At 50.5% G+C, this 23,682-nt stretch overlaps 1 protein-coding gene across 1 annotated transcript in view; it reads right to left on the bottom strand.

Annotated features, from left to right (window-relative positions):
• Positions 1-9,144: 9,144 nt before the first annotated feature.
• The window catches only part of TAF1B (TATA-box binding protein associated factor, RNA polymerase I subunit B), a 63,775-nt gene continuing 49,237 nt past the window's right edge, over positions 9,145-23,682 (bottom strand). Inside the window, exons 10-15 of the mRNA XM_036262962.1 lie at positions 22,424-22,601; positions 21,800-21,846; positions 19,261-19,351; positions 12,121-12,191; positions 11,261-11,483; positions 9,145-9,441 (exon numbers count right to left, since the gene is read on the bottom strand). Of these exons, the coding sequence (XP_036118855.1) occupies positions 9,234-9,441; positions 11,261-11,483; positions 12,121-12,191; positions 19,261-19,351; positions 21,800-21,846; positions 22,424-22,601 (818 nt within the window). The 3' untranslated portion in view covers positions 9,145-9,233. The remainder of the gene's footprint in view (positions 9,442-11,260; positions 11,484-12,120; positions 12,192-19,260; positions 19,352-21,799; positions 21,847-22,423; positions 22,602-23,682) is intronic.

The raw sequence follows: 23,682 nt of genomic DNA, 5'->3' as shown, positions 1-23,682 counted from the left end.
GTGTTGTTTCTGAGCCCCACAGTGTCTGGGTGGTGGGACTGCCCATGTGTGAGTATTTCTGCCCGATACTCTGGGTGTTGTTTCTGAGCCCACTGTGTCTGGGTGGTGGGACTGCCCATGTGTGAGTATTTCTGCCTGATACTCTGGGTGTTGTTTCTGATCCCCACCGTGTCTGAGTGGTGGGACTGCCCATGTGTGAGTATTTCTGCCTGATATTCTGGGTGTTGTTTCTGATCCCCACAGTGTCTGGGTGGTGGGACTGCCCATGTGTGAGTATTTCTGCCCGATATTCTGGGTGTTGTTTCTGATCCCCACAGTGTCTGGGTGGTGGGAATGCCCATGTGTGAGTATTTCTGCCCGATATTCTGGGTGTTGTTTCTGATCCCCACAGTGTCTGGGTGGTGGGACTGCCCATGTGGGAGTATTTCTGCCCGATACTCTGGGTGCAGGCTGTGCCCTGCTGTAGAGCAGTCTGGATGCTGTCAGTGTGGCAGAGCCAGGGCTGGGGCTTCCTCGAGACAACCTCTGGCTTGGGAAACGGCCTTTGATTGTTCTCTAAGCTGATCCTCAACTGCGGAGAGCACGTTGATGCTCACGACTCTCCACGGCTTGGCATCCACGCGCATGTGCTCTGTTTTCCGACGTCTTAAGTGGAGTCGCGGACGTGCTGGCTCCTGAAGGCTGTGCCACCTCCCCAGCACGCCTCCCGCTGTGCCCAGATGACCAAGGTCTCGGGTGAGCCCTGTCAAACGCCTGGGATGTAACCCAGACTCTCCCTGTTCTGAACGGAGGCAGAAGCAGCGATGGCAAGGTGGGTGTCACCCTCTCGCTAGCAACCAGTCCTCTCGCATTCTTTTCCTGTGGCCTCACTGGAGACGGATCATCCCCGTGAAGGCTCCACAGTTGCAACACAGCTGCCAGAAAGCCCTTGGCCGCTGAACAGTGGCCTTAGCCTCCAGTAGCTCCTCACCGGGGACACGGGTGGGCGGAGCCCTCATGCTCACTGGTCTTTCAAGAAAACACCCCAGACGGAAGCTGGGAGGCCCGGGCTCTGCCTACAGTTTTACTCTTTGAAGAGAATGTTATTAGTGATGAAACAGCCCCATTATAAAATAATGTTCATTTAAAATGGTTGAGTTGGTACCCTCACTTTATAGGTGGGAAGCCAGCGAAGAGAGATTAAGTCACTTGCCCCAAACTGATGTTTCGTTATAGCAACCCTTCCCCGGCGGAGTTTCCTTTGCTCGGAATTCGAGTATTTTGGACTCACTTTTGTCTATGTTTTGAGTGACTCCTGTTGGTAGTCATTGGAAAGGGAGACACTGGTGGATGGAAGAGGGGCAGGGACAAAGCGGGAGAATTGGGGGGCAGACAGAGAGGAAAGAAGTGGGAGCAGCTTTTCCACCTGTGGGCTCGCTTCTCACGGGGGGAGGGGCCGGTGTGTGTGGTCTGAAATGGTCACGGGCATGACTGCAGCTGTGTCCCTTTGGAAGTGGACGTTAGATGAGAGTGACTCGCTTAGGCACCTTCGGTCCTTTACTGAAAACTCCTCACCCGGCCGGTGTGGCTCAGGGGTGGAGCGTCGACCCTGCACCAAGAGCACCGGTTCGATTCCCGGTCAGGGCACATGCCCAGGGTGCGGGCCTGATCCCCAGTGGGGGGCATGCAGGAGGCAGCCAGTCGATGTTCTCTCTCATCCATGTTTCTCTCTCTCCTCTCTCAAATCAATAAAAGAAAAAAAAAATTAAAAAATAGCCCTGCCAGTGTGGCTCAGTGATTGAGCGTCGACCCTGCATCAAGAGGTCGCCGGTTCGATTCCCAGCCAGGGCACATGCCCAGGTTGTGGGCCAAATCCCCAGACAGGGGTGTGCAGCAGGTAGCCAATCGGTGTTCTCTCTCATCGATGTTTTTCTCTCTCTCTCTCTCTCCCTCTCCCTTCCTCTCTCTCTAAAATTCAATTTAAAAAATTAAAATTAAAAAATTAATAATAAAACCCCCTCGAGGCATCCCCCCAACCCCAAGTGACTACTCTGGGCTACACAGTAGGGATCGGCGATGGAGACACTCGCTGAGGCGGGAAATCAGAGGGCAGAGCACAGGAGAATGCTTCTTAGCACGTATTTGATCCTTCGTGAAGCAGATTGAACGTACAGGCATCTCGTTGAAAATGCAGAGCACAGGGGTCCCGCACAGTTTGTGCTGAGGCATGGATGGCAAGTGGGAATGAACAACCCTCATTATTACACATTAGGTGTGGAAAATGTCCTAGGTACGCTTCTTTGGCATGTTGCCTATTCTATTTCATCTTTGGGAATTCTGTTTTTTCACCTAAGGTCTCCTGTTTCTTAACCTCAAAATCTCCCACCCAACCCTTGGGTGTACATGTCCACAACTAAATCCCCGTCCAGCACCCACTGACCGGGAGGCCGGGCACATCAGCACACGTATTGTCAGGGCCCCGGGGCGATGTGTGCTGTGTCCTCTGGGAATGATGGGTTCTGCCTGGGGGCTGAGGTGGGGAAGTGGAGGAGATGGCACTGGAGCAGGGTCACAAAGGGAGAATACGGGCTCTCCCGAGAAGATCGAGGACATTTCCAACCTAATACAGCATGAGCAAAGGCCCTGAGGTTGAGATGTCACTGCTTGTTCAGGAGCCCTTTGCCTGAGATCGAGGAGAAGTGACATTCTAATGGGCCTTCTGGGCCAAAGCCATTGACTGTAGGCAGCCAGGAGCCAAGGGAGGATTCTGAGCCTCGGTGTTATTAGATCTAGTTTTGGAAACTACCGGGCAGAATAACACATGCTTAGAAAGGACGGAGCTCTTGCAACTCACAGGAGGGAGATGCTGAGGGCCAGAGCAGGGCAGTGACTGTGTCTACAGAAGACCGAAGACCCGCCAGAGAGGTACCGGTGGTGGAACTGTCAGGGTGAGTGACGGATGAGATGCTGGGGGTGACAGATAGGGAGGGGTTGGCGATTTATAGTTTGGGTGGTTAGGCGAGTGGTGCTGTAATGAGAGACAGGGTGCAGACAGGACAGACAGGTTTGGGGTGGAGGTTTGGGGTGGTGGTGAGGATACACTCCGGTCGTAAATGCTCATGTTTTCTTCGGAGGAGGAGCACTGGGGTTCCCACATTCCAAACTGACATCGCAGGGGCTAAGGTCTGCGAGAGGCTGTGAGCTGGTGAGAAGCACGGACGCTGGAGCTAACTGCCTGGGAGAGACCGTCTGTGTCCTTCTTGGTGGAATAAGAGACCCTCCTCATGGGCTCGGTCACGGGTATCAAAGAGGCGATATGTGCCCAGGGCCAGCACCTGTAAACTCTGTGTAGATATTTGGGGAGGCTGTGGGTAGCCCAGGGACCACAGTCATGCCCATTTTCCCTCTTCTGTTTAAAAGTACTCCAGTTTGATCCACAACCAACATTGGGAGGGCATTAAATAGCGATCATTGCCCTGCAGTGACCAATAAGAAAGTAGAAAGCTTTTTGTGATTTTCCCCTTTTTACCGTCGTTGCTATCAGCAGAGACATATAGTGAACATCTGTTGGACGTAGGGTGCTATACGGAGCCATAAGAAACGCCCCCAGTCTCAAAGGCTTACTGTGCGTTAGGAAAACTGGACCCAAGCGTGAGTCATCTGCACGAACCTCGAAACCAGGGTGTGCTGGGGAATTGAAAGGCCTTGGGGCGAAGCGGGCAGCCCCACCCTCTGTGCCTGGGGGCGGGAGTGGGGGTGCTGCGTGGCAAAGGGCAGACTCTGAGGCCACCCCACCCACTCTGATCCTCGAGCCTTGGTGACGAGGGGGGCCCCAGGCACAGTGTCAAGGAGCATCAGCCTGGTTCTGACGCAGGTCCCCGAGAAGCTGTGGCCAGTAGTGAGGAATGGAGGGGTGGACAGGTGCATGTGTGTTCTGGCCGATTGACAGCAGCCTCGTGAGTGGGAGAGGCGGCCCCTGCCCCAGGCCCCCGGAGAGGGACTGCTGAGGGGACAAGGGGCCCCAAGCAGAGGAGACCTTCCCAGGTAGACTTTCATTCTGGTGTGAATTTCTGAGGAGAGAAAGCTAAAAAATAACTAAACACGTTTTAGAATACTTTCTTAACCTCTAACACGGTGAAGAACATATTTTTCCGACTTTTCACTTTGAGAATTTTAAAATTCAGAGGGCCCCCTTTTCACTGTAGGCAAAGCTTGAAGTCAATCACTTAATCCGAATTCACGTGGGCGACAATGGTGACAGAGGGTAACTACACTGAAGTGATATTTTCACTGAAAATTCCTTTGGGAATGTCTGTGAGTCACCAGTTCAACACGCGTAGCCACGGAACGGGCCCTGATTGTTCCAGAAGGAACCGATCGCTGCAGGACAGAGGCCGGAGAGCAGCGCCAGGTCCCTAAGTTAGAAAGTCCGTGAAACAACTGTCCGCTCTCCTGGCGCATCGGCAGGTAAGTCCGGCCCGGAATCGCCTGCCGCTCACACACTTCGCGAGGGCACAAGGCGCGGGAGACAGAAACCAGGAGCCCGTGACAGCACCGCGAGGGGCTGAACGCTGTGGGGTTGACTCAGCTTGCCGGAACGCAGAGGCCTGTTAGGAAGTCTGGCTACCTACTCAAGGCAAAAACACACTGTTTTACTGTCTGCAGTACAGGACAATTCACAACACTTCGATAGCCAGCGCTCTGGAAATTCTGTTCAAGGTTTTCCTGAAGACTCGGGGAGAAAGAAGGCTCCTTCGCTTCGGCTAAGCGATACGGCTTTCTGTGTCAATGTGTGTAGGGTTGAATTCACGCTGATTTTTTTTTTCTAGGTGGCTTTGTGCCAACGGCAGAAAAAAAAAAACCCAAACAAAAACCCCAGAGATAATAAAGGACTGCAGACACACCCCCAGCCCTGGGCTCGCCTCCTTTCGTTGGGCGTTAAAAGGTTCCACTTCTGTGTGGCAATGACAGGCCCGCCACCCCCTTGCGAGATAAGGCGGTGGCTCATCGCCCTGTTCACCATCATTACATCCCCATAATAATGCTGATTGACCTGATGGGAGCGGAGCCAGGCGGGCAGGTGGAAGACACTCCCTTTGCCTTTCAGTCTGACACGGAATCTCACACTGTCTAAAGAAGCCTGCTTTTTTTTAAAGGATTAAGAGAGAGAGAGAGAGAGAAATAAAACTATGTTCAAAATGTGTGAGATATCCCCATAGATTAAGGAGGTATTTGGGCCAGTGTTCTGTATTCTCGTGGGAAAAGACTCTTGTGTACTCACTGATTTGTTTTACATTTAAAAAATGTAAAAGCTGCCCTGGCCGGTTTGGCTCAGCGGTTGAGCGTCGGCCTGCGGACCAGAGAGTCCCGGGTTCGGTTCCCGCTAGGGGCACGTACCACAAAACAAACAAACAAACAAAAAATGTAAAAGCTTTCAGTTTTAACTGACTGTGACCAAACCTTCGATTGCTACCGTTGTAGATAGACTTATGTAGCTATTTTACATGAGAAGCTATGTAAAATATTCAATACAAGATGGGTGCGGAGTTCATGAGAAGCCATGTAAAATATTCAATACAAGATGGGTGCGGAGTTCATGTGTTTCGCACCTGTGTTTTCCATGATGTTTGGATGATCCAAATTTGATACTGAGACCACCAAAACCACGAAATTTTACTCAATTTCTGCACATACATGCTGCATGTGCATGGCTATGAGCTTAGACAAATCACTGAGACACATAAGACAACTGAAAGACTCCTGCGTTCTATTTCCAGCCAGAAGCCCCTGATTTCACACTACTGCGATCTTCACTGGATCTGAGGGCATGTGAGAGCTCACCTGGTTTGAGCTCCCTTTAGGGTAGTCATCCAAGTGGTAAAATTGTGTTTCACTGCGGTGGTCTGGAATCTAATTTAAAAAAATAAGATTTGTTCATAAAAGAGATTCCACCCAAATCAACAAATAATACAAGTCACTCTAACATGATGGAAAAATAATGTATCACCTCCCCGGAAAGGAGATGAAATGTTTGCTCCCCGCTCCCCACAGGACACCTGCCTGGGGTGTCCATCTCTTCGCCCTCCCTGCCCCCACTGCCCCATTGACACTCTGCCGTGGAACGTAGGCTACTTCTGCCCTGGTTCACAGGTGTTGCAGGGCAGAAATAGGGCTCGCAGAGACCACCTGCAGGTGCCGGGGAGGACATGGAAGGCAGCAGTCTCGGGGACTCACCTGAGGCCAGTGGGCGCTGAGAGCAGCAATCAGCAGGGGGTCCCTGTCCTGCAGGCTCACTGCGGTGCCCGGGCAGCACCAGGGGCCACCTACAGCAGAGCCTGGTGAGGACCTAGGGGGCCCATCTAGGCACAGTTTTTTTTAAATCCTCACCTGAGGATATTTTTCCATTTATCTTCAGATAGAGTGGGAGGGAGGGAGGGAGAGAGAGAATCTTCGACGTATCAATCGGTTGCCTCCCACACGACCCCGACCGGAACCAGGGACCAAACCGCAACCGAGGCACGGGCCCCTGACCAGAATCGAAACCAGGACTCTTTGGGCTGAACCTCTAACCGCTGAGGCCAAACCAGCCAGGGCTCATCTCACAGCTTTTAAATATTATTTATATTCTGGCGATTCCTGCCTTTATATTACCCCAGACCTCCGAGCCATGGATTTTCCCCAGCTGTCTACCTTGACATCTCTTCCTAGCTAGTAGGCATCTCAAACCCAACGTGTCCCACACAGAACTGATTTCCCGACCCCCACTCTTCTCAGGCTCCCCTGTGGCCAAAGGTCTAAGGTGAAGGCCCAACATTGTAGGCTGCCTCGACCCCCGGGAAAACGGGAAGGTCCCAAATGGTCTAACTCTAAGTCCTCCCCACCACCCTCTGCTCCCCGGGATGAGGTCCCCTAACCACACACGCCCTGTCAACGGCCGGGGGCAGTTCCGGCCAGCCCGCCGGCTTATTCCGGCTAATCAGTCTCCTGCAGGAACCGGGGTCACTCCGTCCTCCTGGTCTGCGAAGCCTGCCTCCCAGTCCCTGGCTGTTCCCTGTTCCCATGTGCATCCCTGCTGGTCCTGGGAATGTGCATGTGATTAATAAGCGGCTGTAGGTCTCACCCGTCCAGCACGGGGTGCCCTGTGTTCAGCCGTGCCCACAGCCCCAGGGTGGGAATGGCTTCCCCCACAAGCAAGGCAATTCAAGCGGTCCCACCACGATCAATGGTACCTTCACTCGGGTGCTCAGGGGGACAAAGTTGGCATTTTGATTTCTCATGCCCACAACCAACCCATCACCAAATCCTCATTTATTCCCCACTCAGACTGAATCTGGGATCGAGTGGCTGCACTTCCACGCGATCTTTCCACGCGGTCCACACCCCCGTCTCTGGCCGGAACCAGTACAGCAGTCTGCACTGTGGCCTCTGCCGTGTCCCCTGCAGACAGTTCACCACTGAGCAACGACCCTCTCGTGACAGAGGTGGATCACATCGTTCTGCTCCGAAATTTCCAGGGGCCTCCTGAGACACCGTGTGATGAGAGCCGAAGCCTGGCCGTGGCCGTGAGGACCGCGCCGCGTCGTCCGTGCCACCTGCTAGCACCATGCTCTCAACCACCACACCCGAGCCCCCCGGACAGGCTGCTCCTGACTCCATCCGCCACCGGCCTCAGCCTCGGCAAGTCCCTCCGCCTGGCAGGGTCTCTCTGCACGGCTGCCTGGCTTGCTCCTCGGACTGTGCTGCACACAAGCCTGCTGTCTCCTCCGGCAGGTCCTTCCTCGAGGACGATATAACACGGCCCACGCTGTCACTTCTCTCTCACCTCGCTCTCTCTTCGTTGCACTTCAGAACCGCAGGTGGTGTGTCTGCTTACTGCCTGCCCCCAGCGACAGAGCCTACAGCCGGGACCCTGCCCGAGGCTGTCTCCGGGCTCAGAACGTGCTGGGAACCTAGAAGTTGCTCAGTAGGTGTTGCATAAATGAACAAACGGAATAAAAATGCCTGATTTTCTAACATCCTCACCAGGTATTATAAGCCGTAGTCATCGTTGCCAGTGCAACATGTGGGAAATAAGATATCTTTATTTTAGTTTGTCTTTCTTTTGAGCGAGGTGAGTATTCTAGCGTGTTTGGGCTCAGGCTTCGTGTTTCCTTTTTCCATCTTTTTATCCTCACCCGAGGACATTTTTCGATATTTTGTTCAGATAGAGTGGGAGGGAGAGAGAGAGGAACATCAACGTGAAAGGGACACATCGAGTGGCTGCCACCCGCACGACCAACCAGGGCCGGGAACAAACCGTAACCGAGGTACGTGCCCTTAGCGGGAACCGAACCCGGGTCTCTCCGGACTGCAGGCCGACACTCTAACCGCTGAGCCAAACCAGCCAGGGCCACCTAAAGACATTTTTGCATTTATTTTCAGATAGAGCGGGAGGGAGAGAGGGAGGAAGAGAGAGAGATAAACATCGATGTGAGACAGACACATCGAGTGGCTGCCACCCACACAACCCCAACTGGGGCCGGGGACAAACTGCAACCGAGGTACATGCCCTTAGTGGGAACTGAACCTGGATCTTTCTGGTCCACGGGCCGACGCTCTAACCACTGGGCAGACCGACCAGGGCTGTGTTTCCTTTTTTCAAAAAGCTATCTTTTCATCTCTCTAGCTCAGCTTGTCATTTTCTGATTGCTTTAAAAGTTATTGATCCATTAAGGAAATTATTCCTTTGTCCATCAAATGCTACAAATATCTCTTTCCAGTTCCTCAGTTGCCTTTGACTTTGTAGTCACATTATCAGTCTTCGCCTTTTGGCTTCTGGTTTTCAGGCTTAGAAAGTCCTCCATTCCAAGATCATCAAAGCATTCATACTCGTTTTCTCTTAATGCTTGTAAAAGATTATGTTTTGATCTTTGATCCACCTAGGATTTACTTTGGGGCATAAAGAATAAGGAAGTGACCTAGTTTAAAAAACAAATTTAGCTCTAAACTACAATACAAATATCTGGATATCATTTATATAACGTTGTTTTAATTTTCTCAAAGAATATTTATAGTTTAAAAAATAAATTCAAAGCTCACTTGTTTTCCAACAAATATTTTATAAGCACAGTCGATACAGATATGTAATATATGTATACGTGTTTATCTGTGTATGGCTATATATGCAAAAAAATTCCATTTTCCACAGTTCTCTGGAATGTTATTTTACAATTTAACATTACTGTCACTATTAAAATACTTTCCCAAGACAGTTTCTATTTTATTTTTCTCACTTTCCTGGATCTTGAAGATTTCTTTTTTGCTTTACTGTATTTTGCTTTAAAAAGTCTCTTTTCGATTAAGCTCACTTCTTCGTGGAGGAAGTAGGTCTCTATTCTCAGCAGGAAGGAGAAGAAACCCAGCACAAACTGGTAACTCAGGGAGAAGTTGGACTCCTCATAGGTTGTCACATGTTTGCAGTAGCTGAAGGGAGAAAAAGGAAGATGTTATCTTTGAACGGCTATCTGGAGATGCTGCGTCTACCCCTCGAACATCTCTCAACTACCTGAACAAGTGTATATGTTTAGGCTTAAAATAGTCAGCTAAGCTGAAAGGAAACTTAGAACCGTTTGGTAAAACTCCTTAATTTTACAAAGGAAAGAACTTTATCACTGGCCCTGGCTACCATAGAAGGGACACAGAGGTGGTTGGGGGCCAGGTCTGACAACCCCTAGCCCAGGGCTTCTGCCACTCCAGGTGAGCCCCCACTTCTTACCATGATCAAGGCAAACAAGCAGAGAGAGACCCTGGACCCATTTTTAAAACGGAAGAAAACAAATACCCTCCAACCCCCACCCAAAATAAGACACCAGACTTGATCATGTAGCTTTCAAGTCTGTACGTATTACAGGAAGGGAGTTTACAAAGCAGTGTCATTATTTAAAGTAATAAAACCCGAATCTGACCTAATCTCTGACTACACCAAACCCCGCGTTCTCACTGCCAGTCTCTGACTAGCTCTGGCTGTACAAGGCACAGACAATCCGGGGGACATGGGACTGTGATGCCAACCAGATGGTGCGCGGAATCGTACAGAACACCACTGGATTGCTCAACAAGCAAACTGCAAGGGGAAATGGAGATAAAGGAGGAATTTACGAACTAAACCACTTAAGTGATATCTCGGCCACTTACAATGTATGGATCTCAAACAGATTCTGAGTTATTTTTAAAAGTACACAGCAATCAGAAAAATCTAAAGAGTGATGGCATGTTTGATAATAGTAAGGCATTATTACTAGTTTTTCCATGTTTGATTAATGGTATTATGGCTTTGCTTTAATCCTCGCCCCAGGATATGTTTTTATAGATCTTAGAGGGAGAAGAAGGGAAAGGGAGAGAGAAACTGTGATGTGAGAGAGAAACATTGATGGCTCCCTCCTGTATGTGTCCCAACTGGGGGTCGAACCGCAGTCTGGGTGTGTGCCCCGACTACAAATCGAACCCGCGACCCCTTGGTGCACGGGACGATGCTCCAGCCAACTGAGCCACACCAACCAGGGCACTTAACAAATACCTTGATGTTTGGAATTTGCTTCCAGATAGTCTGGGTGGAGGGGGGAGGACTAAGTTGGGGTACTGCTGAAGCAAATCTAGCCTTGTTGACGACTGTTGAAACTGAGTGACAAGCACATTCTACTATGCTCTCTACTTTTGAATAAACTTGAAATTTTCCATAATAAAAGGTTCAAAGATCAGCAATCTCCCTGTTTTTACAACTAGAACACGCTGGGAGATGGTGTGGACGTGCCCCCGCCAGCAGGCAGCGGAGCTGGGGTGTGACAGCAGATCCGCCCGGCCGTCCTCCTGCCGACTGTGAGAAACTGCCTTCCAGAAGAGTCCCGTCAACATGGGAAAGAGAGCAGTAAAAAGAGACTTTTCACAATGAGAAAAGTCTTCATAATCTAAAACTTTCCCCCTGCTTTATTGAGATATTACGGACAAATAACGTAAGTTTTCAATGTAAACGCGATGATTCGATGCCTTAGACGTGAGGTGCTGACCACAAGGCTGCTCAGCACCTCCGTCCCCAAAACTCCGAAACAAGACTCGATGTGGAATTCTGATTTTCTTGATAATAAGCTCACATTCTTCTATTTACAACAAACAACCTACCTGGCTCTCATTATAGCCAACTCCTTTAAATTATATGCGACTTTTTTAATTAGAAAAGACTACTACTTCAGGGCAAATTAGAGATTTTATCGTGTTTTCTCTCCTTTGATTTCTAGAAGCACCACACCTTTTACAGAACTTCTGTGTGCTGAGCCAGTACAGCGAGTTCAGGGCTCTGAGCGACCGGCCTCCCCTCTGCAGGACCCCCTGGAGACTGTGGCCGTGGAAACACGTCCGGCCGGGGTCGTCCTCAGTCCAGCTGAACTGAAAGCTCGAAGGGCTGTGCTCTGCATTAGTTGGTGTTGGATCGACCAGTGCGCTGAACTGCTTCTGTAGATTCACCACCATGTCTGGAAATGGAGGAAAAAAGGAATAAAATAAAAACGAATGTTAAATCCCAATCAAGTCTGTAGCTCACCCGATAGTAACGTACCGATGCTGGTTTCTCAGTGTGACATACACACCATCGATGACCTTCGGGAAACCGACACTGGACGAGGGGTGTAGGGGACGCCTTAAAAAAGGCTGAAACGGTCATTTTCATGTTATAGATATTTTACTACATTTTAAAAATGAGTAAGGCGACCTGAAGGCGACTGACTGTCCAGAGAGCTCTGGAAGCCACAGGAATCCAGCTCTGGAGCCGCAGCTCTGCCGGCGTGCGGGCAGGTCCCTGAGGACTGCTGGGGCCCTGGCAGAGGACGGCGGGCCTGCCGGGTGCCCGGGCACGTACTAGGAGTGCAGCCTGTGCTCGGCCTTCAGCCCAGGGACCAGGCCCTGGCAGAGGACGCCAGGCCTGCCGGGTGCCCAGGGCACATGCTAAGGAAGCAGATTGCGCTCGGCCTTCAGCCCAGGGACTGGGCCCTGGCAGAGGACGGCGGGCCTGCCGGGTGCCCGGGCACGTGCTAGGAATGCAGCCCGCGCTCGGCCCTCAGCCCAGGGACCGGCCTGACGCCACGCTGCCCTTGCGCTGAGGGGGCCCCTCACCTCGTCTCTTGCACACCACTGATCTGTCGATGGAGGAGTGGTACAGGGGTCTCTCGCTTTTCCACACGAACCTGTGCAAGTAGAGAAGCAGCTGGAGCAGGATGAGGAGACATGAACCCAGACCTCCTTCAGAGACGTGTCTCTGAAGCAATGTCTGAAGCTGAAGCTGCTGAGATTCAGGGTAAAAGCCATGGCTTAGGGCCTCGACACTCGCCTTCGGAGCTCCGGCCTGGCGGGCAGCGGGCAGCTCCCCACGGCCTAGGGGGCGGCGGGCAGCTCCCCACGGCCTAGGGGGCGGCGGGCAGCTCCCCACGGCCTAGGGGGCGGCAGGGCAGCTCCCCACGGCCTGGCGGGCGGCGGGCAGCTCCCCACGGCCTGGCGGGCGGCGGGCAGCTACAGCCTAACGGTTAGCGGGCAGCTCGGCAGCACACCGAACGGCATGCTCCCCCCAGAGCCTCCCAGAGGCCGCGCGGTCCTGAAGAAGCTACTAAGGACACAGTGTGGAAACGGGTTCCCTCCCCAGGAAGTTCCCTTGCTGCCCGTTCCCATAAAGTGAACCACCTGGGAAACAACCGTTCCCCTTGTCCTTGCCCAGCTGCCCTTGTGCTGAGGGTTAAGTCAGTGGTTCTTCTGGTGCCAACAAGCAGACAAGTGAACAGTCAATGCCAGCCTTCTGCCATTTAATGCCCAGAAGTCAAGCCTCGCTCTGGTGGGAATGAGGGACATCTGGGTCCCAGCATGACGCAGTCCTGCAGTCCCTGTGCTGACTGCACTGCTCACCTCGGGAGCCCAGCCGGGCGGTGCCTCTAAACGGAGACCCTGCGTCAACCGACCAGATACACACGACATCCCTCCCGAGCAAACACAGCCCACGGCCTCTTCCAGATGGGGTGCAGCCCAGAGTCAGCGTGCAGGGAGGGGGGTCCAGCCCAGAGTCAGCGTGCAGGGAGGGGGGTGCAGCCCAGAGTCAGCATGCAGGGAGGGGGTCCAGCCCGGAGTCAGCATGCAGGGAGGGGGTGCAGCCCAGAGTCAGCGTGCAGGGAGGGGGTGCAGCCCAGAGTCAGCATGCAGGGAGGGGGTCCAGCCCGGAGTCAGCATGCAGGGAGGGGGTGCAGCCCAGAGTCAGCGTGCAGGGAGGGGGTCCAGCCCGGAGTCAGCGTGCAGGGAGGGGGTCCAGCCCGGAGTCAGCGTGCAGGGAGGGGGGTCCAGCCCGGAGTCAGCGTACAGGGAGGGGGTGCAGCCCAGCCCGGAGTCAGCGTGCAGGGAGGGGGTGCAGCCCAGCCCGGAGTCAGCATGCAGGGAGGGGGTGCAGCCCAGCCCAGAGTCAGCGTGCAGGGAGGGGGTCCCGCCCGGAGTGAGAGTGCAGGGAGGGGGGTCCAGCCCGGAGTCAGCGTGCAGGGAGGGGGTCCCGCCCGGAGTCAGCGTGCAGGGAGGGGGTCCCGCCCGGAGTGAGCGTGCAGGGAGGGGGGTCCAGCCCGGAGTCAGCGTGCAGGGAGGGGGGTCCAGCCCAGAGTCAGCGTGCAGGGAGGGGGGTCCAGCCCAGAGTCAGCGTGCAGGGAGGGGGTGCAGCCCAGAGTCAGCGTGCAGGGAGGGGGTGCAGCCCGGAGTGAGCGTGCAGGGAGGGGGGTCCAGCCCGGAGTGAGCGTGCAGGGAGGGGGGTCCAGCCCGGAGTCAGCGTGCAGGGAGGGGGGTCCAGCCCGGAGTCAGCGTGCAGGGAGGGGGGTCCAGCCCAGAGTCAGCGTGCAGGGAGGGGGTGCAGCCCAGAGTCAGCGTGCAGGGAGGGGGTCCAGCTCGGAGTCAGCGTGCAGGGAAGGGGTGCAGTCCAGCCCGGAGTCAGCGTGCAGGGAGGGGGTGCAGCCCAGCCCAGAGTCAGCGTGCAGGAAGCCACGGGCTCTGTTTCTAGTTCCAGGGCCCTCGCTAAACTTGGCCAAGCAGACCGCTGCTCTGGGACAGAGAGAACACGTAACGGTCACGTCTAGTCTCGCTTGCATGAACTCTGAGTTTCCTAAAGTGAACGACTTTCCTAATTTACAGTAAAAAAAACAAGAACTGCCTTCTTCTTGATCCCAGGCCACTTTTTACTTTGAGAGGCAGTGTGGCAACAGGAGGACGAATCAGAGGCCCGGCTCTGCCTCTTTGTAGGTGTGACCTCGCTGAGTCACAAGCGACAAATTCTGCAGGTTCTCAAATGCAGACTGTCTCACCCTCTTCACGTCCCTAATGCTGGCGGCGAATGGCACATGGCGAGGACTCATCCAAATAGATATTTGTTGAAGAATGAATGGATGAATAGATACACAAAGTCAACATCTCTAAATCTGTCCACTTTTACAGGGTTGTTGTGAGAAAAAATTAAGAAAATGCATGTGACGGTTCTTTAAATCCTATGCAATTGTTAGAAGTAATTATCACCCAGTGTTTGACAAAGCGTCTGGCCAGTAGACAGTCAAGAAATAGCTGTGGATTTTCTACAAAAAGAAGCTGATAAGGAATAGGAAGTCAGAAATTCATATCTATATTTTAATTTATAGTACTCAATAATGGGTGCTTTTTCGCCATTCTCTTTAGTAATATTTTGATAGCAAATGATCATTTTAACCAAGTTAAAAATTGAGATTTTTTGCCCTGGCCGGTTTGGCTCAGCAGTTAGAGCGTCAGCCTGCGGTCCAGAGAGACTCGGGTTTGGTTCCCACTAAGGGCACGTACCTCAGTTGCAGTTTGTCCCCGGCCCTGGTTGGTCGTGTGGGTGGCAGCCACTCGATGTGTCCCTTTCACGTCGATGTTTCTCTCTCTCTTTCTCTCCCTCCCGCTCTTATCTGAACAAAAAATAGAAAAATGTCCTTGCGTGAGAATAAAAAAAAAACAGATTGAGATTTTCCTCAAGGATTTAATAAACTTGATCAAATCAGTAAAATCTTGACTTTACATAAAACAAAGATGTTAACCTTTTACTTTGAATTTTCATGGTGATTTAAAATAATAAGAACAGAAATGAAGCTTCTCTAGTCATTAGGGAGCAGTAGAGAAATAATCAATGTTTAACAGGTGATGGTCTTCCTGAAAATTACGTGTAAACTGACTTTTAGTGAGCCATACCACATATAAAATACACAATCTGTCATTTACCCCCCATGGTAAATGAGTTTGCAAGTCTTTCAAATATCTTTTTTGTTATTTCTTTCTCTTTTTTTTTAAGGTTTATTTATTGATTGATTTTAGAGAGAGAGAGATAGAAATAATGATGAGAGAGAACATCTACTGGCTGCCTCCTGCATGCCCCCACACTGGGGATTTGACCCACAACCTAGGCACATGCCCTGACCAGGAATCAAACCAGCGACCTCTTGGTGCACGGGTCGATGCTCAACCACTGAGCCATACCGGCCAGGTTGTTATTTATTTTCTTAAATAATAAAGGTAACAACATACTCAAGGTAAAAAAAAAAACTTAAATAATAAAACTGTTAAACATTTCTTGTAAATATGTATTCTAGATAGACTTTTTTTTTTAATCCTCACCCAAGGATATATTTTTCCATTTATCTTCAGATAGAGTGGGAGAGAGAGAGAGAAACAGAGAAAGAAACATCGACATGCGAGACACATGGACTGGTTGCCTCCTGCACAACCCCAACCAGGGCCAGAGATCAAACCACAACTGAGGTACGTGCCCTCGACTGGAATTGAACCTTTGACTCTTTGGTCCGAAGGCCAACACTCTAATCGCTGAGCCAAACTGGCCAAGGTGAAAGATTTTCTTATGCATTTATAATAAATGCCTTCATGGATGTCAATGATGCTATAATCAAGGAGGCGTTATTAGTTCCTTGGGGTCATATGCCAAGAAAATGGGGAAAACAGTGTAAAATAACACTCTGTTTATACTTCTTCAGAATTTACTTTACTTTACCTACCTCTTTCCCAAACTACAAAAGCTAAAATAAACAGAGACACACAACAAAGTCCTAATGTATCCTACAGGATGCCACCAAGCCCTGTATGAAGTGACTTACACACAGTAAATCTGCCCTGTGCAGGGTAGTCTGTCCTGCTAGCCTTGACACATACACGCTGTCATGATTAATATGGAGTAGCTCCATCACTCCCCACATCTCTCATGCCTCCTTTTAAAAAATGTTTGTATTGATTTTTTTTTTTTTTTTTATCCTCACCCGAGGACATTTTTCCATTTTTTTGTTCAAGTAGAGTGGGAGGGAGTGAGAGGAACAGAGAGAGAGAGAGAGAGAAACATCGATGCGAAAGGAACACATCGAGTGGCTGCCACCTGCACAACCGACCAGGGCCGGGTCCAAACTGCAACCGAGGTACGTGCCCTTAGCGGGAACCGAACCCGGGTCTCTCAGGACCGCAGGCCGACGCTCTAACCGCTGAGCCAAACCGGCCAGGGCTGTATTGATTTTTTTTAGAGAGATAGAAACATCGATGTGAGAGTGAGAGAAACATGGATCAGCTGCCTCCTGCACGCCCCCTACTGGGGATCGAGCCCACAACTGGGGCACGTGCCCTGACCGGGAATCCAACCGGGACCTCTCCGTGCGTGGGACAATGCTCAGTCCACTGAGCCACCCGGCCGGCTCTCGTGCCTCTTGACAGTCAGCCCTTCTCCACACACCCAGCTCTCAGGTCTCAGGCAACCACTGACCTGGTTTTCTGTCCCTATAGTTTATCCTTTTCCAGAAAGTCAGACAAATGGAATCACACCGTATGTAACCTTTTGAGTCTTTCATTCAACATAATGCATTTAAGATTCACACATATTGCTGGGTGTATCGGAAGTCGGTTCCTTGTCACTCCTGTACACAGATACACTACTGTTCAGCTACCCACTCACCAGCCGGAGGGCGTTGGGTTGGTACCAGTTTAGGGCCATTGTGAATTAAGCCACTATAAACATTTGTATACAGACATCTATGTGAGCTTCTTTTCATTTCACTTGGGTAAATATCTGGAAGTGAAGACACTGAGCAGTATAATAAGTATATGTTTAACCTATGAAAACAGCCGGCTGCCCCATTCTGCACCCCCACGTTTGGCAGCCAGCGTCTGTCGGCTGGCCTTGGCCATGCTGACCGGGAGGGTCGGGCCCATGGTGGTGGGCTTGCCCTACCCCACTAACAGGCTGCGCCACTCCGCGGGCCAGCCACACACCTTCTTCAGTGGAGTGTCTGTTCGAATCTTTTGTCCATTTAAAAAATTGGGTTATTTCCTTTTTGTACGAGAATTCTTTATATAATCCAAATATAAATGTTTTTATCAGGTGATTTTCACATATATCTCCCATCCTGTGGCTTCCCATTCTCTTAACAGTGTCTTGAAGAGCAGTAGTTCTCTTCCGATAAAGTCCACTTTATCTTTTTTCTTTCATGGATCATGATTTAATAACTCTCACCTGACAACACGGAAGATGATGTCCAGAAGAACAGAGAGGAAAATCAGAACCGTATGTCAGCAGTGGGGGTGGGGGGGCTGAAACAGACGGCGATGACACGCACCGGGCTTTGCGCCAAACTGGTCAGCAGTGGTTCCCGTGTCACCTCGCCTGCCCGCAGCACCCACTCCATGGAGTGGGATCTTGTAAGGGGGCCTCTGCACGGCCTCCTCCCGGGGGCCGGTGTCTCACAGGAAAACACCCAGAGACCCAGTGACTAACGAGACATCTCTTCTCCGATGGGGAGGGAAGGAGCCGGTCTCCTGGGCACCCAGGCTCTCGGAACCGTCCCCTGCCCGCCCTCCATCACCATCCTGCACCGAGCACCAGTAGTAACTGTTCCTCTTCTCTCTCTTGACCTCTTCCCACTGTCTTTGTTCGTCACTGGATGTCTGTTTCCCCATTTTAAATCTCTCTCAACGTTAGAGGAAAATATCTAGTTCTACCTGTGAAAATTGAAATTTAGTTATTAGCCCTGGCCGGTTTGGCTCAGCGGTTGGAGCGTCGGCCTGTGGTACAGAGAAACCCGGGTTCGGTTCCCGCTAAGGGCGCGTACCTCGGTTGCAGTTTGTCCCCGGCCCTGGTTGGTCATGCAGGTGGCAGCCACTCGATGTGTCCCTTCACATCGATGTTTCTCTCTCTCTTCCTCTCTCTCCCTCCCGCTCTATCTGAACAAAAAAATGGAAAAATGTCCTTGGGTGAGGATAAAAAAAAAAAAAAAAGAAATTTAGTTATTAAAGTATAAAGTAAGCATTATTACTCCTATTTATGAGGAAACTAGAACTGAATGAATTATTTAACTACTTTGAGCAACCTTGGTTTTACTCAAAGGATTTAAATTATTTGATGAAATGAGATATACATTTACATAAAATACAGAAATATTCACTTTTTCTTCAAAGTCTCAGAGATTCAAAGTTGTAAAAATAGATGAAACTGTTCAAATCAGAGTTCCACAGAAATACACCTGATATTATGTAAGATACGGTGTCCCCGAAAGGGTACGAGCAAAGGAGCTCTCGGCGCGCAGGCTGAGGCCGCGGACGGGGCTGAGCAGCTGCCGGTGGTCAGAGCCCGGCTGCGACAGTCCGGACGGAAACCAGCCCGGACCTATGCTCTGTCCACTTGACCACAAGGGACCTACGTCAGAATGACAGTTCGAAGGCAAACTGAGACTGGCTGACCCACACACTCTCCTTCTGTTTTCCTTTGTTTTGATTTGTATGGGGATCTTTATTTTAGGAGAACATTCCAATTAAAGAAAAAAGTTTATTAGAAAATAGTAGCTAATATTCCCAGAAAAAGTGTCACAATGCTGATGAGCCTACACTGATAAAATTTCATCTTTCTTTTCTTTATTGGGGGTTGGGGTGGTAGTGTTAATCCTCACCTGAAGATATCTTTTCTATTGATTTTGAGAGAGAGTGGAAGGGAGGGAGGGTGGGAGGGGGGACCGAGAGAGAGAGAGACATCGATGAATTGCCTCTGGCACCTGCCTTGACTGGGGCCAGGGATCAACCTGCAACCCAGGTACGTGCCCTTCACTGGGAGTTAAACCTGCGACCCTTCGGTGCACAGGCTGAAGCTCTAAGCACTTAGCCACACCGGCCAGGGCAAACCGCATCTTCCAAATGTAAGGTAACAGGCTTGGAAACAAGGAGGTGAATCAAAAACGAGAAGAGACGACATACTTTGCCCTGGCTTCCTCCCATTTTTGTTTTTTCTCATCAAAAGATTTCTTCATAACTTGGTACCATTTTCTGAAATCAAACCATGGCTTATCTAAAAAAAAAAAAGAAAAGAAATCCATCATTATTAATCAAATAAGTCCCATGACAGTCATATACATTGTTCATCCGACTCTTCATTCGTTGACATGACTAAACATGTATGTGACAGCCCCGGGGAGTTAGGGATGGAGCCACGGTCTCTGCTGTGACCCCGAGCAGTCGGGCAGCCCCCTCGGGTTTCTCCCCACACCACGGCCCTGCCGGTTACGCTGAGATGGTCTTCTCAGGTCTGTTTCTCCTCGATCGACGACTGCCTCCCTGAGAGCAGAATGTCGTCTGTCCCTAGTCGGGCCCCTTCTCCAGCGCCGCGCCCAGCCCTGCCGGCACACACCTCCACCACGTCTGAGACCACGTGAATGAAGGCACGAATGGTAATGGAAGTGTGACTGGCACTGTGGAGCTGACTCCGGAGTTGCAGTTCATTAGCTCCTACTCCCCTCGTCCTGCTGTGACGCCCAGCCCAGCCCTGGCGGGAGAAGGTGGGCTGCACGGGCAGCTGGCGTGCGCAGAGCCGCCCCTGGCTCTTACTCGCTCCGTGTGGGGACAAGGGAAGAGCAGGGAGGGAGGAAACAAATGAAAGGCAAAGCGGAAAAGAGGCTCACAGAGGGCGGGCGGGGAAGGAAGGAAGGCTGCCAGGAGGAGGAGGGTGGCTCAGTGAACGGCGAAGTTTTTACATAGCAAAGACAGTCTCTTTCAATGTCTAGTTAAAAATCAACTGGCCAAAATCATCCTCACATAATCCAATAGAGCCTTGAAGGCCACAGAGGAGAGGCACCTCCCAAGAGCTGTGAAGACAGAGGGACAGGCTGCCAGTCCACAGGGCACAGGGTCGCAGGTGCTCACCGGCGAGGAGCAGGGAGTGGGCAGCAGAGGAAGGGGAAGCCCTGCCCGCTGACAGCCCAGATCGAGGCTCAGAGGGAGGACGCGTCACAGTGCTGTTTCCTCGCGCCGCTGCACGGCTCCGACGCCGTGAGCACGAGCAGGGGCGCAGAGCCATCTCGTCACCCTCCGCTCTGGGGAGGGCCAGCACCAGGCAACACGGGAGGGAAGTGCTGGCATATATGCCGGAAATAAGACGCAAACCGGATCTAAAACAATGGACTCCTAGAGAGAGCAGACACGTGGTCACCGGGGCTGGTGGGGGACACTGGGACAGCTGGGTCCCAGGCACGAACCTGCGGCGAGAGATGAATGAGGTCTGAGGATCTAGAGTAAAAGAAGCGGCTGTAGTTGAGAACACTGCGCCGTAGAGCTGAAATCTGCTAAGAAAGTTAAACTGAAATGTTTTCACCAAAAAAAAATAGAAAGATAAATAATGTGAGGTAATGAATGTGTTAGCTGACTGGATGGCAGGAATCCTTTTACAGTGTGTATGCAGAGTAAATCAGCACAATTACACTTTTTAAAAATTGATTCTAGAGAAAGAAAGAGAGAGACATCGGTCTGTTGTTCCATGTATTCATGCTTTCATTGGTTGGTTCTTAAATGTGTCCTGACTGGAGATCGAACTTGCAACCTCGGCGTGTCGGGACAGCATTCCAATCAACTGGGGACAACATTCTAACCTGGCTAGGGCTACACTTTAAATATTTTACAATTTTATTTGTCAGTTATTCCTCAATGAAGCTTAAAGTTTTAAAAAAGGACAATGCACATAAGTCCTAGTAAGAACATTGAAAAGCTAGAATTGAATTTAAGAATTCACATATTTATCCAAATCTACTGAGTTTTCGAGGCCAGTCACAATGTAGGCACCAAAGATACATTAAAAAAAAAATTAGAGAGGTCTGGCCCCTCCCTCCAGAAGCTCACACTCTACTTGTCGGGCTATGATTTATGCAGTACTCACTATGTCAAATATTCTTCTATGCACTTTACAGATTCTGACAATCTGACAGGGACAGACATACTCAGTCCACCGGTTGCAATTCAATGTGCTAAACATCTAACAAAGTCTGGACAGGCGCGGCTGTGACGGCGACTAGTTCCGAGCTGGAAGAGGCGATGGGAGGAGGTGGGGGGAGGTGGGGGGAGGTGAGAGGAGGGTGTCTGTGCTGCATCCTGAAGCAGGACGAGGATTTATCTGCCAGGGGTTGAAGCGGTTGGGGTAAGAAGGAAGAGCATTCAGGGGGAAGAACCAGTGTGAGCAAAGCATCAGAACAGACGGCCCCGCCACAGTGCTGCCCGCCAGCTCCTGGTCTCGTCCGACTAGTGAGGAGAAGCTGGAAGTGACCGAGCCAGCTGGCCTTTACACACCGTGGAGGTCACTGGGGTTTTTTTAGTAGGATACAGATCATTGGATAACTATCTGAAAAAATAATCCCGGTACAAGGTACAATTTATATACCTGTATATGTATCTATGCATATTCTTCCCCACATTTATTGCATCTTTTAATCTATTGTTTATCTTTAATCTGATTGATAAAAAAATCAAGTACCTTCTTTGTTCTCTTCATTGTATTCTTCAGCAATAGCAGATAAAGACCTGGAGACACCAATAAACAAATCAATTTATTTAGAAATCACTTATTTGAAGACAGTGAAATTCTGAATTCTTCTGAAAGAAAACTATGTAACAGTCCTTGAAACTGATGACAACTCTAATGGAGAAGCAATCACTGAAACAGAGAGGAATAATACTGTAAATACTGCCACTCTTTGTTTGGATCTGGGAGTGGTAACATTTTTAAATCCCTTGACTTTCCAAAATAATCTCCAAGACACAGGGCCCGGAGCCTGGAGGCACGCAGGTGGGTGCTAAGTGACTCCTCAGGACCTGCGATGATGATTCAGACTCAGGAGTCAGTGAAAGAATGAGGAGCACGTGTATCTGCCTAAAAACTAGGAATAAAACATGATACAAACAACTACCGGGCGGGATGCACCCTCTGACAACCAGCTGAGTCAAATGCTCTGTGAGAAGTGGCTGCTGCCGGGAACGTCTGGGACAGCTGAGTGTGCGTTCCCTCCTCAGATGACACATGGAGCCCTTCACTCCGAATAAGGAGGTGGAAACAACAGAACGCTCCCCCCCCCCCCCCATGAAATTGATATACACTTACCATTCGAAATGGTCATCCAATAAAAAGAGCAGTTTCAATACTATTACAATGACGGCGACAGCTTGCACATCATATTTAACAGTTTTTTCCTTTTTAGCTATGGGATCAAATGTCAGAAAATCCACCTCTCCTATTCCAGCCATTTTTACCACTTGGGAGGTGAAATTGTTCATTTCATCTGTTGAAGAAAAAGACAGTAAAACATGAAATAAATTCTCCGGCTAACTAATGTGCATGTCCTAAGACCATCTTTATCTTAAAACATGGAACTACGCTAGAACTCAGAGACACACATTTTCTTTTCTTTTTTTTTTTTTTTTATCCTCACCTGAGGACATTTTTCCACTTTTTGTTCAGATAGAGTGGGAGGGAGAGAGAGAGAGAGAGAAATACCGACGTGAAAGGGACACATGGCTGCCACCCACACAACCCAACCAGGGCCGGGGACAAACTGCAACCGAGGCACTGGTCCTTCGCGGGAACCGCACCCGGGTCTCTCTGGACCGCAGGCCGACGCTCTAACTGCTGAGCCAAACCGGCCAGGGCGAAACACACACATCTTCTACCATTTAGAAAAACTCTCAGTAGGTTCTTGACAAGGCATGTCTTTCCTATTTCTGACGTACCTAACACACAGTCACAGCTCAGTTTCTATTGTTCTGCAGCCTCTTGTCTGTTTCTATAGCGACAGGACTTGCCTGAAATGAGTCCTCAGTAAGACCGAGAGCTCCAGCGGACAGAGCAGACACTCGCTGGCTGACCTGCCTGGCACCCTGCAAGGCTCGTGCGCTTAACCAGACAGAGCGCTTCCCCAAAGGAACCGGGTGCTCTGCCAAGACTGCGTCTATCACGTGGGCTGAACGTGGACTCGGCCCCGAAAACTGAGGGTCTGCATTTAGGCTTTCCAACCATCATCTCTGACTGAATCAGTCACTTACCCTCATTCACTTGTCAAACAGGCCATCGTGAGGAGCTGGCGATAAATGAGAGTAACTAGGAAGCACAAGTGTGTACACACTGAAAACTCTAAATCACTACACGAATTTCTTTACTCACTAATGTACGTACTTCAGACATACCACATTCTATTTTAATGAATTTCTAGAACAGCTGTATTCCTAAGTGCATTATCAATGTTACTGAACTGAATGGACTCTCCTACATGATTCCCTCACCATGTCTCTCTGACCCTACTCCCTTGATTAGTCCACACGGGGCAGTGGTTAAGAGTAGACTAGGGAACCAAAATGCCTAGACTA

This window comes from Molossus molossus, unplaced genomic scaffold, assembly GCF_014108415.1.
Source record: "Molossus molossus isolate mMolMol1 unplaced genomic scaffold, mMolMol1.p scaffold_m16_p_15, whole genome shotgun sequence".
Lineage (NCBI taxonomy): Eukaryota > Metazoa > Chordata > Mammalia > Chiroptera > Molossidae > Molossus > Molossus molossus.
Note: the sequence above shows the minus strand (reverse complement) of the source record. Positions and strands in the feature narration are given on the sequence as shown.